This window comes from Echinops telfairi, unplaced genomic scaffold, assembly GCF_000313985.2.
Source record: "Echinops telfairi isolate 266 unplaced genomic scaffold, ASM31398v2 ScPeMD7_70;HRSCAF=299, whole genome shotgun sequence".
In the NCBI taxonomy this organism is placed as follows: Eukaryota; Metazoa; Chordata; class Mammalia; order Afrosoricida; family Tenrecidae; genus Echinops; species Echinops telfairi.
Window position 1 is genome coordinate 60707911 of NW_022103968.1, and position 18867 is coordinate 60726777.

The window sequence follows — 18867 nt, forward strand, 5'->3', positions numbered from 1 at the left end:
GACCATAGCAGACACACTCATTCTTGCGCAGATGAGTCGACTTGCAAAATGGCTTCAGTCCCATGGCAGGTGATGAAGCCCATCACTCGGGTGGTGGCGATTTCTCCCTGCTTGCCGCAGTGTGACGGCCCGAGGAAAGTCCACGGAGACCCAGAAGGAAGACACGCATTGCAGGCATGCTCCAAGTGAAGCCTCAGAGGTTTGGGGATTGAGGGTGTAAGGGAAGGGCCGAACATTTAGCTAATGCGTGCAAATAGAATGAGCCCTTCACCTTTCCCCCGCTGGGGCAGAGGGAGGGCATGGTTAAGCAGAAGAGACTAAAGAAAGTCGCTGGTGTCGTGAGTTCCTTGTTGGGTTTTGAGCCACAAGGTCAGCAGAGCAATTTCACAGTGGAGAAGATGAGGCTCCGCCTGTACAGTCTTACTGTGTCAGAGCCTGAGGGAGCAGTGCTATTCTGTCCTGAAAGGTTGCTATCCGTCAGAACTGACGCATGCTTTTTTTTTTTCCTTCCAGGATAAGGTCACAAGAGTCCTACGTGACAAAAGAATCCAAACCCAGGTCTCTCTCCAACTCCAAAACAGACGTTAACTCCTTTTAGCTGCTTCCAACCGGGAAGAATTAAAAATTGGGTTGGACGAGGAACAGAACAGGAGAACCATTGGGGCAGCCCTGAAGGTTAATGCAGCCCGGGATTCCATCTCGGGAACAGACTTGATACGCCTTGTGCCACTCACTGATGTGGCCTTGGTGCTTTTCTAAGGAGCTCCGGTGGTGGTGTGGGTTCACTTGGGCTGCTAACTGAAAGGTCAGTGGTTTGAAACCATCAGCTCCCTCCTCAGGAAAAAGCCCAGGCTTTCCATTTCTACTTCCGTAGAGAGCTATAGCCTCAGACACCCACAGGGCAGTCCTACTCTGTTCCACAGGGTCACTGAATCGGCATCGATGTGTCAATTCAGTGAGTTTTGGTGCAGGTGCTGGGCCAGCCACGTGGTAGGTGCATGGGTCTGAGACTAACTGTTTCTGGGAGTAGAATGCCCAATCTTTCTCCTGTGGAGCTGCTGGTGGTTTTGAACTGCTGACCATGAGGATCATAGCCCAATTCCTAACCACTACACCACCAGGGCTTTCTGAGATCACTACAGATCTGGGTAATTTAATGAAGTGTGGTTAGCCCATGGATGGTTATTAGGAATAATAACAGTGACTCAGACTGCCCAGGTACTGCGGGGTTATGCATTGCACTGCTAACTGCCTGGTCTGCCATTCAAACCCATCAGCTGCTCCGAGGGAGGAGTGGTCTGCTCCTATAAAGATGAATACTCATGCAAACACAAAGAGGCAATTCTACTCGGTCCTTTTGCTAGGTAACTAAGACACAGGGATGGAGTTGTCCCTCCCATGCCTGCACAGGCCCCCTACAGGAGGTTGGGAAGGAAATCAGGCGACCATTAGCTACCCATGAAGACCTTAACTGGGCATGCTCCAATTCAGGCCCCCGAATCAGGTGGATGTTACACCTGGGTGGCCAAACTAGGCCCAGGTGGGCTTAATTCAGCCAATGGGGTCAACTGATATCTTCAACCACACCTGCCAGCCTGAGGTTTGAAATACCCTGGCCTCTGGTGGCCAGCCTTTCTCTCTCTTTACCCTCCCTGCTCCTGGGCCTGCTCTCTGGCCTCAGTTCACCATGTGTGAGCACACAGTGCCACAGTTGCTGTGTTCAGTTATGGGCCCCAGTGTGGCTTCTGAGTGGTTTGGCATGCTTCCCTGAAATAGCAAGTACCTTTTGAGACTGTAAAACCTAAAACTTCGGGGAAAGGAAGGCAGGTGTCAACAAACCCAGGGACAAGAGAACAAGCGATCTAAAACCGATGGCGAGGAGGGCATAGGATGCCTGGTGGGGCTTGATCAAGGGCAGTGTTGCTGAGCGGAATTACTGAAACCTGAATGAAGGCTGAACATGATAGTGGGACAAGAGGAAAGTAAAAGGAAATAGTGGAAAGAACTAGGAGGCAAAGGACACTTATACAGGTCTATACATACATAGACCTGTACAGATATAAATATATAAGTAGAGAAATAGATCTATGTAACTATATGTTAAGTATTAAGGCAGCAGATGGACATTGAGCCTCTATTTTATAGGCGTTTAATGGTCACTTGATTTCCTTCCCAACATCCTCTAGGGCAGTGGTTCTCAGAAAACACTTATTTCCGATGGTCTTAGGAACCGAGACACCCCTCTATCCATCTCCAGGCGGGTTCGCCTACCTGCAGACACGCCCACAGACGAGTACCCAGTGTGAAGACTGTTACCATGCTCTAAGACAAAATTTCATTTATTTGTAATTAGAAATAAGTATTTCACAATATAGAATTATATATTGTTTTTGTGATTAATACTATGCTTTATGTTCAATTTGTAGCAATAAAACACATCCTGCGTATCAGATATTTACACTACAATTCATAACAGTAGCAAAATTACAGTTATGAAGTAGCAATGATAATAATTTTATGGTTGGGGGTTACCACAACATGAGGAACTGTATTAAAGGGTCGCGGGATTAGGAAGGTTGAAAACCACTGTGCTAAGGCCTCCCTCCCCCCTTTACAGGAAGTTGGAAGCCGATCAAGGCTAGAGGGCATGTACAAATTCAGGCCCTTGAGACAGAAAGCCAGTACATCTGGGAGCGCTCCAGTCTAGGCCAGGTGGGCTTAATTCATTCAATGGGGTCAACCAGTACCTATGGCCATGCCTCCCAGCAGAGGGCCCTGAAAAGTCAGGATGGGAGCCCACCTCCCTCCTTTCCAGCTGCTCCTGGTTGGTTGGTTTCTCTGGCCTCAGGTCTGCCTGAGCGGGTGTGAGGTGCCCTCTGGGTGCCTGTGTAAAAACGGAAACTTCTATCCTTTATAAAGCTCACTTGAATTCTTATGCAAAGCCAAGGACAGGCATTTCTCACCCGAGGATCAAACAATGTCTTCAATGTTATCTTCATCCACTCGAAATTTTTCATTTCTTTATTGTGGCTTTAGCTTCCTAGAGTTCTATTATTTGATGGCTTTTTTCTTTATATTTCTTTAAACTGTTTACAAATTTTTAACATTTTTCTTATTTTGAAAGCAATGTCATGTCCACATCTGAGAAGCGAGTCAATCATGTATTTGAAAAGGGGAGTCGAAATTCAGGAGGGAACATCGAGTATGACATTAAAGAAGAGAAATGGTGAGAACCCTGTTTCTTGCAGGAGTGCTGGCTGTCAGTCTGAGGTTCGTAGAGAGTGGGGTCTTTATCCACTAAGAGAAAGAAGAGTGTCTATCTTGTGACAATGGAAGAAAAAACTTCCATGATTTAGTCTCCTACATTGTTACAGTGACTTAATCACCACCTGGTTCGTTTACAGTGGCTTTTTACTTATTTGTATGTACAAGATTCATATACCTAATTTGCAGATAAATCTCTGATAAATCCAGTTCAATTTCAGCTAAATGTATGCTCTCTATTATGTAATTTTTAGTAATACTACAGCTCATATATTTTTACATAGTCTTTATTTGTTTCCAAATCAGTCTGATCTAAAAACGTTCACATTTTTCTTTCTTTCTTAAATTAATATTATACTTCTGTTAGGTTCGCGCTCCTGGCCAGGAAGGGGTGGTGGGACACCTAAGTAGCCATTACACCTGGATTGACCCATCTAAGCCAGGTGAATTTGATTCGGCCTATGGGGTTGACCATGCCTCCCAACGTGACCCCTGAGAAGCCAGAGGTTTCGCACTGATGCTCCCTCCCAGCAGCTCCGGCCCACAGTTCAGCGCAGCCAGGCTGCACAGCCCATTGTGTCCGTACCGCGGCCTCTGACTTGTGTTCCATTTACTGTAAAACCTGACACTGCTTCTACCTTTCATCAAACTCACTTGGATCCCAAACCAGGCTCCGGCGTGAATTCTTTCTCTCACAAAGCCAAGGACCGACGTATCTCCTTCCCAAGAGAAGGAGAGATTTAACACTTCCAGTTCCAGGTTAATACATTCTATCTTTATTTTATAACAAAGTTTGTCATGTGCATTTACATTCAGTGCAGTATTTCACAGGGGCTTTTATTTTATTGTTGGATGAATTTAAACTGACCAGAATATAAAAATTTAATACAATCAAATAAAATATATTAGAAATTGCACCAGAGAATATATCTGAAAAAAAGCATTCCCAGAAAGTTTTACTGATTTCCAATACCCAGATTAATCCATTTCATGAGACACTAGTGTTTTTAATGATGGAATGCCTCAATTGAAACTCTATGGTTTACTGTTGACTATTCTGGCAGGGATCACAATAGAAAGTCCTAGAAAAAGTGGATGAAAAATGTGGAACAAACGTCAGAATCAGAAAAATGCCTAGGTTTATTAGTCTGATAGAGACTGGTGGGTGCACAAGGCAAGCTCCTTAGACAGGCTTCAAACCTGCAACTGGACGCCCCCCGCCTCCCCCCGGCCCCCGTTCCTTTTTCTGTCAAACAATAGACTGGCCTATAAATGAACCCTGGATCAATCTGCTGCACAAGACCTCTTTAAAATGTCGAAAAGCAAGGGGTGACTTTGAGGACTAAGGTGCGCCTGCCCGAAGCCGTGGTATTTTCAATGCCTGATATACATGTGAAAGTGAATAAGGAAGGTGGAAGAAAAATCAGCGCATTTGAACTAAGGAGTTGAGGAAGAAGCTTGAAAGTCCCAGGACCGCCAAAAGAGCAAGCAATCTGTCTTGGAAGGACAGCCAGAGTGCTGCTGAGGGGCGAGGATGGCGAGACTTGGGCTCCCTTGCTTTGGCCATGTGGGCAGAGGCGAGTCCCGGGAGCAGGACTCCATGCTTGCTGAAACAGAGGGGCAATGAAACCGAGGGAGGCGCTTGACGAGATGGATTGACAGGGGCTCCAACAACGTCGGAACCCTGGTGAGGACCGGGCACTAGTTTGTTCTGTGCAATGTCGGGTTGCGGGGTCAGAGCTGAGTCGACGGTGCCTGACACCCCACCTGTGAATGACTTCCTGCCTTCCAAAAAGGTAGTCAGCTCTGATGTACATGACCTTATAGAACTTTAAGGAGTAGGAAGTCTCCGTTTGGCCCCTTGGAGGAGCTGGTGGTTTGGAACTGCGGACCTTCTCGTGGTTATCAGTCCAACCCATAAGCTGTTACGCTGCCACTGGAGTCCCTTCGCTTAGCTAAGGGCTCAGCGCCATGAAAGCCACAGCTTTACTGATGCTCTTCCAGCACCCTGGGCTCTGAGCGCCGAGATCTGTCCGTGTAGTTAGGGTGTTGATTCCGACCCAGGGACCCCGTGTATGGCAGAGGGAAACACCGCCCTGCCCTGCGCCAGCCCCCTCCCAATGGTTCTTGTCTGAGTTCATCGAATCAGGGTCTTCCTCTTTCTCCTAGCCCCTCTGCTTTCCCAAGCCCTGTCACTAAAGGAAGACCGAGCTACACAGGGCCAGGGAGGCAGGGCTGGGGTCCCTGTGCTGGGGAGAAAGGGGACATCTGCAGAGCAGTCTGGCCCGAGGAAGGCTGCCTTTGTTCAGAGCCCAACTTCTCAGAGAGAAGATTTTTTTTCTCAGCTGAGTGGGCTTGCGGGGGAGGGGACTGGCTGGAGAGTTGCTTAGCAGTGAGATTTTGTGGCAACCGACTGTCAAAGAGGCAAGCAGCCCATCAGTTCCCTGCTGTCCCCTGGCCAGCTAAGGACTATCACCCAACGCTTCCTACTAGACAATCAGGAGTCTGCCAGCAGGAGGGAGGGACCACAAAGAGAGAGGGCGAAGTTTAATCATTGAACTGAACAAGCCGGACACACCTCTTCCCCAGCACCCAGTTCCCCGGAGGTCTCTCCGCCTGCACTCAGTGAGAGCGGCACCCCTGCCCCCTGGGGGAAAACAGCAGTCTGCTCAGCGCCCCGACACCAAACTTAGGGAAAATGTTTGCGGTGCACTTGTTGGCCTCCTACCTCACCAAGCTGAAGGAAGACCCCATCAAGAAGGTAAGGCCTGAATAACTCAGAAAGACGCCTGCTTTTCTCTTCATGGACCCAGTTGACCCCGTCTGCATCAAAAAGAATTTAAGAGAGCTTGTTATGAAAGAGCTAGGAAGCTCAAGCTTCCTGTAAAACTCTTAAAGGTGAAGAGGAAGTAAATCTCCCACACCACATGCCGTCCTGAGCCTTGGCTCCCACGTAGAGCTTCCTGTCAGTCAGAGCCTGAAGGGGCTGGGGAGAAGGCCGTAGGAAAGCCTGAAGAGGCTGTGGGATGTGCTGTGAGGGGTGATGCTCTGTAAGGCAGAGGAGAGTCCTGTTTAATGACGTTTTGAAGCAGATCTGACTCTTCATGTGTTTGAACGAGTGCCCATACGGGTATCAAGAGGTGTGTGTGAGCTTTAACATACAAGAAGTGAAATCGTTATTATTGGCACGTGCTATTTGCCAATGGTAAGGGTCCCTGGGTGGCACACTGGTTTGCACTCACCTACTGATGGAAAGGTTGGTAGTTTGAACCCACCCAGTAGTACTGAGGAGACAAGGTCTGGTGATGGGTAAAGATCGCAGCCCAGAAAGCCCTGGGAGCACAGTTCTGCTTTGCCACGTCAGGGTTGGTTTTTGCTTTGGGCATTTGCCGGCGGTGGGAATGGAACAGATGCCTTGTTTTGTCACTTTGCCCAGGAAGCCTGTCTCCACAATGTACTTCAGGGTGGACTGGTGCAAGGTTGCCAGGGCTATGCTGGGGGCACAGCAGAATGAGCTCCTGCAGCCTGGGAGATGCCCAGCCTGCCACTTTGTCTTCCCGGGCTGGCTGCCAGCAGCAAGTCCCTGGGCACAGCATCTCTCAAGGGACAAAAAGAACCGAAGTCCTTCTATGCTTTATTGCAAAGCGCAAGTCCACACCTGGCTCCCTTCTCCGCCACACATGGATGTCCTGATGCCACCTGCCTTGAGCTCGTCCTGCCCTCCAGAGTTGGGGGACAGGGTGAGGTGGGGGTGGGGAGTGAAGGACGTCCACAGCATTCTGTTATTAAGAGCGCTGGATCAGAGGTTTCTGGAAATGTAACGATGTTATCAATTGAGCCGAGGCAGTCTGTCTCTCCTTTCCTTAGGGAGCTCTGGCGGTGTCCTTGGCTGCTAAACAGCAAGGGCAGCACCTTGATCCCACCCGTTGCTCTGAGGTAGGGAGAGGAGGCTTTCTACTCCTGTAAAGATTCGCAGTCTCGGAAACCACAGGCGCAGTTCCATCCTGTCCCACGTGGTTGCTGAGTCAGAATGAACTCAATGGCACGGAGGGTGTGGTTGTTTGTTTGCTACACTTTAATTTGTTGATTATATTCATGGAGCTTTCTACTGGCAAAAAGCTCTCGACAGCATGGCTTGGAATGAACTTTCTCTTGTTACCTCCTCCCAGAAAGTAGCTGCCTCCCTAGCCTCCAGGTCAAGTCTGCGAGTCCTGGGCCCCTCTGCGGTGGCCAAATTCACCTGCAGTCCCCGGGATCAGGTGGGGGCACGTTCGTCCACCAGCCAAGACTCAGGCTCTGGAGCGCAGTTGGAAAGGCGGCCAGCCGCCTCTGATCTGTGCTAGGTCCCGGGTAAGGGCTGGGCGTGGGCATCAGCATTTGTCCGAGCTTGAGCCGCACTGGCTCCTGCGCAGCCCCGCCCCCCTTCGGAAGCCTGCCCCGGGAGGCTGAAAGCACCCGGGAGAACGAGGAAGCAGTTAGTGGGGAAGGCTGGTTTATGGGCTGCTGAGATGACTCAGGTTCTGAGAACATATCCTCATCGGCTCTTGGAAGGGGTGAAACCACATCCGGTCAAAAGGCCTGAGTCAGGCAGCCAGGCCCCTGCGAAGTTTCTGGGCTTCAAGATTCCAGGCTAGCCATGCCGGTGAAATGTCCTACTCAGACCCCGATCAATTTTTAAAAGTATCCTCCTACTACCATTCAACCAAAAACAGAAAAGGAAGAAGGAAAGAAAAGAGGAGGCACACTGGCCGTTTCCATCCTAATTCAATATGCTGACATTGCTTGACCCTCAACAGCACTGGTGGTTTCTTCTTAAGAGAACTGGTGGGGTTTTCAAATGCGTATTTTTTTCCGGCTTAGTAAGTCAACATTACGAAAAGCGGCATTGCTCTCTATAGCCCCAGCGCACGCTCACCCACAGTCATGTTTGCTGTGTGCAAGCCTTTGTTTGTCTCTTTCCCACGGCGCTGTTTCTGCGGTTATATTTATAACGTGCACACGGTCCTTAGTGTATTCTCACCGCTTAACCATCATTTCTCCATTCGCTCTATAGTTATCATTTTAATGTCTTGTTAGTCCTCAACCACAACTTATTTCATGCCTTCTTTCTTGCTGGACATTTTGGCTACTTCTGAAAACAAAATTTTTTTCCTATTAAAATATTGCTATAATTCTAAAAACGGTATACCCAGTGTCCTCCGAATCTAAAGGTGTTTTTTGAGGACAGCGTCCCGGAAGTGAATATTGCTGGGTCAAAAAACTGAACCTTTTTATGACTCCTGATTTATAATAGGAGACCTTTGGACCACAAGAGCGCTCTGTCACTGCCTATGGTCTCATGCTGTAATCCGGTAGCTCTGCCCAGCACCCTGAGGACTTTCTGGTTCCCAAGTGGAATGTGGGAGCCTGGTGGTGTGGGTCAGAAGAGTTGGGTTGTGATCCTGCAGGCCACCAGCCGCTTGGAGGGAGGGAGAGAGATGGGGTTTTCTACTCCCATAGAGTTCCAGTCTTGGAAACTTGCAGGGGCAATTCTCCTCTGTCCTAGAGGCTCGACGGCCGTGAGTTTGAGAAGGGAAACGTGATGCTTATTGGTGCTCTTATGGAGAAGATACTGCATACTCTGCTTTGCGATTTTTAAAAAATAGTCATTCCCAAAGTGGGCGTGGCCTTCTGTCACACTGTTCCTTCATGTCTGGGATGTGTGTTCCTGGTTACATCGGTCTCAACTATATTTTAAAGCCAGTTTGATTCAGGAGCACCGTTTGAGGAGGTCCAGGGTCAGGTCTGTTCCCATGGAGGGCATCCCACCCCTCCCCGCCTCCAATTGCTTGGGTCAGTCTCATCCTTGTTTTCTCAATGTGTGTGTGGCTATGCTGGACAATGACTATGGTCAGCAACAGGCTCGGCTGATCAGGAGGTCCTTAATGAAGCATGACCTGCTTACACCCTGTCCGCTCCAATCTGCTCAAGCCCAGTGGCTACTGGCTTCTTGTTAATGGGCTCCTCTGGTTCCCGAGAGACATGCTATTTTTCTGGCTCTGGTCTCTGTGTTGATTCCAGAATGATCTCCCCCCTGCACCCCTCTTCCCTTCCCCACCCCTGACTTACAGCTGGGCAGCCATTGTATGACAAGGGTGAGGTGGGGCCTGCATTTCTGATGCCATTTGTCTGTGGCACCGGTGAATCCCAGACCAAACCTGGCAGTGCGGGCAGGGACTCTAGACCCTGTGCTATGATCCCATTGCTATGCGTCTGAACCGACCCCATGGCAGTGATTTTGACTCTTACTGCCTCCTTAGGCCCTCATCCATACCTTAGCCAGACAGCAGCTGTCAAGTTGACTCCAAGGGGCGGCCCCACGGGGTCAGAGTAGAACAGGGCACTCTGGGGTTTTCCAAGGCTGCCTTTTCAGAAGCAAATCCCCAGACCTGCCTCCCCAAATCCCTGCATGGATTTGACCCTCCAACCTTTTGGTTAACTGCTGAGTGCATTGACTGTTTGCACTGACCTGGGCTTCCCATTTCTGAATTAGGGACAATTAGTATTCTCTTGGCCTCATCTGCCGTCTCAAAGCAATGTTGGGAGATGAAATGACTGACCTACATGAAAGCTGTTTGTAGCCTGCAGCCAGTGTCCTGAGCCTTAGATGGGTGTGGCGTGCATTTCCTGAGGGACGTGCCCTGTGTCCCTCCTCCTTGGGACCTGAGTCACAAAAAGCAGGGGTGGGACGTATAGGGGACATCTGCCACTCCCTCTCCTCTTGCTTCATCCATTATGCATCATTGTCCATTTCCCAGGAAGCCCTGGGAATGCCAACTAGCCAACATTCACTTTAGGGGAAGGAACTTTCCACCATCTTTAACTTACCCTCAAGTGGACTGAGCATCGCCGAACCACTGGTGGTTACTTCTCTCCACCACAACAGAGATCCTTTCCCCCAGGTTTCTGGTTCCGTGTATTTGAGGGACAGCTGCTCAATGCTGTCCCTTAGCAATTTAAGTGGACTTTACAAATGAAACTTCATCTGAGTTTAAACAAAGGAGCCCTGGTGGCATGTAGGGCTAAGTGTTGGACTGCTAACCACAAGGTCAGTGGTTTGAACCCACCCATCATCCTGGGTGTAGAAAGATGAGGCTGTCTGCTCCTGTAAAGATTTATAGCCTCAAAAACCCCAAAGCGCAGTTCTACTCTGTCCTATAGGTTCACTATGAGTCAGAATCTACAGTGAGACGTTCCACTCCGCTCAGTTAAAAAAAAACACAACAGATATACACTTACAGGATTGGATTTTAGAGATTATCGCTGGAAAATAAACTGAACTTTGAGTTTCCTGGCAGCCACTGAGCTAAGGGAAACGTGTGAATGTTTAGTCTCATAATCAGATAATAGAAATCTTCCACATCACACAAAAGGAAGCTCCCGTGTTTAGGAATCTGAGAGTTAAGTTATATTGTGTTTATTTCCAGTGGAGATGCCGATGGAGACTTGAACTGAGAAGTAGAAAACTTGCCTCCCACAGTTCCATCTGAAAAAGGGGAGGGTCATTTCTTTCTCTGCCATTCGCGTCCTCTAACGACCCTAGAGGAGAGAGTGGAACTGCTCGTTTGCAAGGTTTCCAAGACTGCGAATCTGTTCAGGAGCAGACAACCTCATCCTGCTCCCACGCAGTACTGGGTGGGCTTGAACCGCTGGCTTTCTGTTTAGCAGCTGAGCTTTGAACCAGTGCACCAGCAGCATTCTTCTACCAGGAGAAGTCATGTTGATAGTAAGAAGGAAGCCTTGCCGGGATGTGATGAAATGACAGAGGGTGACGATGAGGGAAGCCTGCACAAAAGGGAGGTGGAGGCACACATCCCCCATGCCGCTGAGCCTCAGAGCTCAAGGGCCTTTGGGAATCCAAATCACAAAATTATGCCTTGATTCGGGATTGCAGCTGGCTATGAGGTTGGGTTTGGGGTTTACGGTCTTGACTGGCTGTCCCGGTCCCTGTTCCAGGTGGACAGATTCCTGTATCACATGCGGCTCTCCGATGAGACCCTCTTGGAAATCATGGCACGGTTCCAGGCCGAGATGGAGAAGGGCTTGCGGAAGGACACCAATCCCACGGCAGCAGTGAAGATGCTGCCCACCTTTGTTAGGGCCATTCCGGATGGTTCTGGTGAGTGGAGCTGGGCCTGCAGCTGGGCCTGCAGCTGGTCCCCTGGTCCCTGTGGTTCCTCCTGGCTGGTGGTACGTGATCTTTAGTCCCAGACCCCAGCTTTCTCTCCACTCCACCCTCTCCCTCCCACTCTCTCTAGCAGTAGTACTGAACCCCTCTGGGATCCTGAGACAGACGCGTGATACTTTCTCTCTGCCCCCCAGGCCCCACGCCCCTGCAGTCTTCGTTCCTCTTTGTCATGCACCATAGCAGTTCTGCTCCATCCTAAAAGGTCACTGGAAGGTGGGAATGACAGAGAAAGTAATGGTACCCAGGCATTCAGACCCAGACAATTGTTGCTGTTGTCGTTAGGTACTGCCACTTCATTTCTACCTCAGTGATCCTGTGTACAACGGAAGAACACCCCGCCCGCCCCTGCGCCAGCTTCACGTGGTGATGCTCCAGGCTTCCTCCTTGTCACTGCCCTTCTGCTTTACCAAGCACGGTGTCCTTTGCCAGGGCTCGGCCTCTCCTGATAACATGTCCAGAGGACTTGAGATGAAGCCTCCCATCCTTTCGCCCAGGAGCGCTCCGGCTGTATTTCCAAGACGGGTTTGTTCGTTCTTGCGGCAGTTATGGGGTTTGCCGTATCCTTCACCAGCACAACAACGCAAGCGCATCGCTTCGTCTTTGTCTTCCTTATTCAGTGTCCAACCTTCACGTGCAACTGAGGTGATCGAAAAATACCATGGTTTGGGTCAAGTGCCCTGAGGCTTCAACATTTTAACCCTATAACGCCTGCATTTTTAATTCCAGGGAAATTTTTTAGTCTTTGATTTCATAGTTATCAATATATATATTAATATAAACATTCAATTAAATGTTACGAAAACATCACACGGCGTTATAGGAGGGCTCCTGCAGAAGACTTGCCCAACCCATCATTTGTTTCTTGGCTTCTGCTCCTATGAGCGTTGATTGTGGATCCCAGCACGAGGAAACCCTTGACAAACCCAGTCTTTTCTCTGTTTAGTATGATGTTGCTTATTGGCCCACGTGTGAGCATTTTGGCTTTCTTTACATTGAGTTGTACTGAAGGCTGCAGTCTTTGAACTTCATCAAGTGCGTCAAGTCTTCCTCACGTCCAGCAAACAACACTGTGTTGTCTGGATAGCTCAGGTTGCTCGTAACCAGATGCTCCACTGAGACATCTTCCCATCGTCTGGTTTCTTGGATTATTTGCTCAGTAGACAGATTGAATAACTATGGTGAAAGGAATCAACTCTTTGAAAGGATACACCTTTTCTGATTTAAAATCATTCAGCATTTCCTTGTTCTGTTGGATTGCTTCTTGGTCCAGGTCCAGGGAGCACGTAGGCACAACAAAGTGGACCAGAATTCACGTTCTTCTCAGTGCCATCCCTAGTTTTTATGATCCACGTAGTTGAATGTCTTTGCCTAGTGGATGGAACACAGGACACATTGTGTTAATATTCTCTGCTTCCAACTAAGCTACATCTGATGTCAGCAATAGATTTCTTCATTGCACATCCTCTTCTGAATTCAGCTCGGACTCCCGGCAGCTCCCCTTTGATGCACTGCAGCTGTGGTCAAATGATCCTCCACAAAATTGACAGGCATGTGATATTAATGGTCGTGTTTGATCATTTCTGCATCATATTGGATCACCTTCTTTGGAATGGGTACAAATATGGATCTCTTCCAGTCAGTTGGCCATGTAGCTGTTTCCCAAATTTCTTTCCAGAGACAAATGACTGCTTCAGTGCTTCATCAGCTTGATGAACCTTTTCAACTGGTATTCTATCAATTCCTGGACAATTTAGGGGTCATTATATTGCCTACCACAGTCTAGAATCTTCTAAAGGGGATCATTCTCAGCCTCTGAGCAAAGCCTTAAGAGGGAAAGGAACAGATAGTTACGGAGCATCTGCTGTGGCTCTTGGTGACCAGGGACTCACTGCCATGCGCAATCCCTGGCACAGCCTTGTGGCTTTTTCCCCAGGTCAGACGGAAGCACTGTGGACCCAGGGGCTCATCTAGCACCAGGTCCCAGTGCCCAGACTCAGCTTCAGAAGAAGCGTGGGGGCAGGAGCAGGAGCAGGGACTACAGTTTGGAGAGCTTTGCTGAGCTGCTACTGTCCTCTGAGCCCCTGAGGAAACGTGTGGCTCAAAAGCAGCTTGGTTCTGCTGATTGTGAGGCCCAGGGAAAATGTGATGGGAAAGGCTTGGCTCCCTCTCTGGTAGGCAGGGGTACAGGTGCGAGGGATCCCCCGTGGAGAAGCACAACTTTGAATAGACTTCGAATCCCCAACTCTTATCCTTGGTGGGGCGTCCGGGCCGTTCCAAAGAAGCAAGGGGGTCAACCTCTGTTCTCTGACTCACGGGGTGTGTGGGGTGGAGGCAGGACTAAGTCCTCCTGCTCCTTGTGCTGTGACTCTTCCACCAGATAAGGAGAAGACATGTTCCAGAAGTTGGGGAAAGTGACCTTTGAGGGGCGGACATGTTTTCCTCACTCATACTGACAATGTGTTTGAAACTTGTTGGGAGACACCACCTCTTTTCTTTGTTGTCTCCCCCGATCCTCTCAATATGCAGGAACGCTTCCCAGCAACTAAAAGCAGATGAACATTAAAACTGCTTTTGATGGGGAACTGGCTGAAGGTTATCTCACCAGCAATGCTGTTGCAGGAGGGCCTACACCTGAGGCCCTTGCAAGTTCTGGGACCCCCCAGCGCTCCTGTCCTCATCAGGAAAGTCAGTTTGTCCCCCTAACTTGCAGGGTTGTTAGGGTCAGATGAAGTCGTGTGGAGGGAATGCTTTGAATTCTCTAAAAATTTACTCCAACTCCTTCAGAGATCTTATGAACAGGTGCTGTAATTTCAGGCTTAGTAATGAACAAACCAAACAACAAAAACTCTTCCAAGCCCTTGAGAGTTATGCCTTTGCCTGCTAACCTCAAGGCCAGCCGTTCGAACCCACCAGCCACTCTGAGGGAGAAAAAGAAGTCTTCTGTTCCCATCACGATTTACAGCCTGGGAACCTGCAGAGGGAGTTCTGCTCTGCGCATAGGCTCACCGCGCATAGAATTTGGTTGATGGCAATGCGTTTGGTTTGGGGGCTTCCCGGAGAGGGGTGGTAAATGGTTCAGTGCTCAGCTGCTAACTGGCAGGCTGGGAGCTCGAGCCCACCAAGCAGCTCTGTGTGAGAAAGACCCGGTGGTTTACTCTGCAAAGACCACACCCTCGGCGACTCTGCGTTGTTAGGTTGTAGAGTTGGTTCCAACTCCAGTGACCCTATGTGCGACAGGAAGGGAGCACTGCCGTCCTGCTCCGTCCTCCGTCCTTATGCCTGACCCCACTGCTGCCTCAGCAGAAAGGGAAGAGCTGTCCCCTTCCGAAGGGATTAGCCATTGAGAACCTTATGAAGGGCTGAAAACCCTCTGGGGGAAATCCTCGTCTCACACGGGGCTGCTTTGACCTCCATTGTGTGTGGCCTGACAACAACAAACCAACACCCCATTTCAGAAATGGGCTCAGAGTGTCAGCGACGTCCTCTGGGTTCACTTCCTTAACTTCTCATCCTTTATCGGACTCACCTGAGAGTGGTACCTGTTTCAGTCTTAGTGCCTCCCAATCTCCTACCAGAGCAGTTAGGATAGACTGCTTTCAGCTAGAGTTACTCTTAGTTGTCTATAGGTTGGTTTGAATGCTGACCTTGCAGTTAGCAGCCCAAACACTTACCCTCCTCCTCACCAGGCTCCTTAGGTCTGCCATAGGCACAGGTGATCCTATACAAAATCTTGTTGGCTCAGGAGAGGGGTAGTGGTTACGAATTGGTCTGTGATCTGTGTGGTCGCCAGTTCAAAAACCATCAGTAGCTCCATGGGAGAAAGACTGGGCTTTCTACTCCCGTAAACAGTTACAATCTTGGAAACCCACAGGGCGTCGCTTTGACTCGATGGCAGCGAGTTGAGAGTTTCCATCCTCGGCTATCGTTGGTCTCTTTGGCTGTTGCTGAAGGCACTGCTTGGGTCACGTATAAGTTGAGTCAAATAGAAGCTGAGTCCAACCTTTCCATTAGCAACGGAATACACTAAACTTTAGCCAGAAAATTAAATGTCCTTATACCTCCCAGCCACCCTATGAGCTTGATGTCATGACCCCATTTGCTGAGGCTCAAGAAAGGGAGGCCATTGATCCAATAAAGGACAGAGCTGAGTGAGAGTCCAAGTCTGGCTGACCCCGCAGCCAGCGCCCTTCTCAGTGGGCCAGGCACTAGGAAAGGAACACACTCACTGGGAGAAGACGCAGGGAACCCTCTCCATGCAGGCGGTATTAGAAACAGGCCTTGGGGGTGGGAAAGGTTCCATTCTAGGGGAGAGAAGAAAGCTACTCTAAGCAAGGAGGAAATGTGGATCAAGGCCTGAAAGAAAATGCAGAAGGGAGTGCAGGAGAAACTAGCCCCCAACACAGTGTAACCCGATGGGAGTGGAAGCAGGGACAAAATGATGGTTCTTACGATGCCAAAGAAAGGGAACAGAAGAGGAATGGATGCATTTGACCCGTGGTGTTTGCAACGGATATTGAATATACTGTGAACTGCCAGAAGAGCAAGCAAAGCAAAGTGGAAGATGTAACCAGGAAGAAGCAGCCAGAGGTTTCTTAGAAGTGGACTTTGGTCCATGTGCTTTGGACCATTATGTGCTTTGGCTCTGTGATGTCCATCAGGAAAGACCAAATGGTAGAGAAGGCTATCATGTTTGGTAAAGCCGAGGGTCAGTGAGAACGAAGGATCCTCAGGGAGACAGACTGACAGATTCACACGTGCCAGTGATTCTAAAGATGGCACAGGACCAGGCCACGCTTTGCTGGGTCATACATGGGGTTGGCATACACGAGGCAGAGCCAACTGAATAGCCACTAACAATAACAACAGGAAGGCAAGGGCGGCTGCTTTCTTAGACCAGACCTACTCCAGCAGGGGAACATGGAATTGACTGAGCCTGACCCAAACCATTCATAAAAAAGTGAAATGAAGCATATGCTTGGGTGAAGCAGCCTCGAAAGAAGGTGTGGGTGATTTTGTTCCAAAAAATGGAAAACCCTATAGATGATACCTCTACTCTGACCTGAGTCGGAACGGCCGCGACAGCAACTGGTCAAGCTTTTCCCATCACAGACCCTCAATGATTGGTCCTTTTCCTCTTCTGTCTTTGTTTTTGGAATAGAACATGGAGAGTTTCTTTCCCTGGATCTTGGAGGATCCAAGTTCCGAGTCTCCAAGGTTCAAGTCTCCGAAGAAGGGAAGCACAAGGTGCACATGGAGAGTCAGTTCTACCCAGTAACCGGTGAAATCACCCGAGGCAATGGCTCCCAGGTACCCAGGCAGGTGGCTCCTGGGAAGCAGGGACACCTGGGCATTACTGACGAGTACCCGTGCCTCATCCCGTGCCCTTTGCTGTCTCTCCTCTGCAGCTGTTCGAATACGTTGCTGACTGTCTGGCCGATTTCATGGAGGCTAAAGATTTGAAGCAGAAGGAATTGCCCCTTGGCTTCACCTTTTCATTTCCTTACTGGCAGACTAAACTAGATGAGGTAGGCTGGTGGAGGACTGGATGTGGGTGGGGTGGGGGCGATGTGCATGATTTGCGCTTTGGGTCTGGAGGCTGTGGGCTTATCTGGGAGGAGTTGGGGACAGAGGACCCAGGGTACCCACCAGGATTTCTTTCTTCCTTCCTTCCTTCCTTTTAATGAGGTGAAAATGTGAAGCAGATACTTTGTGGACCCAGGTACCTTGATATGATACTCAACCTGGGCACAACTCAAGGGAGCAGATAGCTTAGTGGTTCTCAGGCATGGGAATCCCCTCCAGGGCTGGTTTACGCAGAGGCACAGAGTTTTAAAAAGCAGTGGGTCTAGGGTGAGGCCCTAAGTTTGCATTTGAAGCAACTTCTAGGTGTTACGGATACTGCTAGCCTTGAGGTACTGCACCCTTAAAATCACATAGCCGATGAGGCGGAAAGCCAGAAAACTGGGGCATCTCACCCTTCCGGTAAATCCTCAGGAGGTGGATTGAGTTGGGAAGTCACTGGAGTGAAAATGTTATTGGATGCCTGGGATATACCCAGTCTCCGCTGGGCCTCAGCCATGTGTAGGTCTCAGGTAATTCATCTCTGTGAGTCTCAGCTTTCAATCTGTAGACAGGGTGGGGGCAAAGCAGATCTTACGTAACGTTGTGGACCTGAGGGAGACTGGAAAAAGACATAAGCTCTCTAGGCGCAGAGGGTGATGGTCTCCCCAGGACACTCCAGCCTGGAGTGGTGACTCTTGTTGTATCATCCACATGACAATCAAATCATGAATTTGAAACCCCCTTGCCGGAGGCCTCACTTTGTCCCCGAGATGAGGAGTGAGGGTGGGTGAGGAGAAGCCTATATATCACTAGTGTCCCATCAGGTGAGCTATGCAGGCAGACGTTAAAGATGTGAGGTGGGAATCAGAGACCTATGCCTTAGTTCTTCAATCACAGGAGACCTGGAGCTCTTGTCTTCCTCTCTCAATCTGATTTTCCTTGTTCTGAACAGAGGGGATGCTTGGATGAGCTGTGCTTGTGGAATTTGGGGCTTGGGCTCAGGCACTTTTGACTCCGTCTTGGGCAAATCTCTTAGCTTTCAAGTTTTCTTCCAGTCTAAAAAATTCTGTAATGATTTCCTATGTTAAACATGAAACTTTGGGAAACGCCATTGTAGGCAAATGATTGATAATGCACACTGAAGACCGTTTTCTTAAATTGAAATTAAGTTCCCAAGGTATTCCTATCAGGCAACACCATAGCAGTCCTGTTTTATGGACCAAGCAAACCATTCATTCTGCACACATACGATGTATCTAGCAGATGTTTTCATTCCTGTGAGATGGGCAGGGAGGTGACATTTCCATCTTATAGACGGATAAATGGATCCCCAGAGAGATGAAATGATTTGTTCAATGTTTCATGAGTCCAAGTGCGCTAACTCTGCAGTGACTGCTCCCTGAGCCATAGTGTGTCACCTGGTTAATCACTCAGCTAGGAGTGAATGCTATAGAAGGGTTTCACAATGGAATGAAAAGATAAGGGACTTCCTGCAGGAATTTTTTGAAGCTGCCTCATGTGTTTCAAAGGTCTCTGAAGAAAAAACTGAAAGTAACTGAGGTGACTCATGTAGAGAAGGCCAAAGGGAGGACTGTTTATGATATTTCTGCAGCTGATACCCAGGCAAGCCAGTGATGGCTCTATGGGGAAACCGGTGCAGGGAACCTGGTGGCTTGGTTACCAAGTGCTGCTCAGATGGAAATACCATAAATGGGTAGAGTTAACAAAGTGGGTAGGAAAGAGGGAACCGATTACAAGGAACTATATGTGACCTCCTCCCTGGGGGACGGACAACCGAAAAGTGGGTGAAGGGA

At 49.2% G+C, this 18867-nt stretch overlaps 1 protein-coding gene across 1 annotated transcript in view; it reads left to right on the forward strand.

The window, feature by feature from the left end:
* Positions 1-5962: 5962 nt before the first annotated feature.
* LOC101659816 (hexokinase HKDC1) overlaps positions 5963-18867 on the forward strand; it is a 44943-nt gene continuing 32038 nt past the window's right edge. The window contains exons 1-4 of the mRNA XM_004701388.1: positions 5963-6025; positions 11260-11422; positions 16650-16798; positions 16897-17016. Of these exons, the coding sequence (XP_004701445.1) occupies positions 5963-6025; positions 11260-11422; positions 16650-16798; positions 16897-17016 (495 nt within the window). The remainder of the gene's footprint in view (positions 6026-11259; positions 11423-16649; positions 16799-16896; positions 17017-18867) is intronic.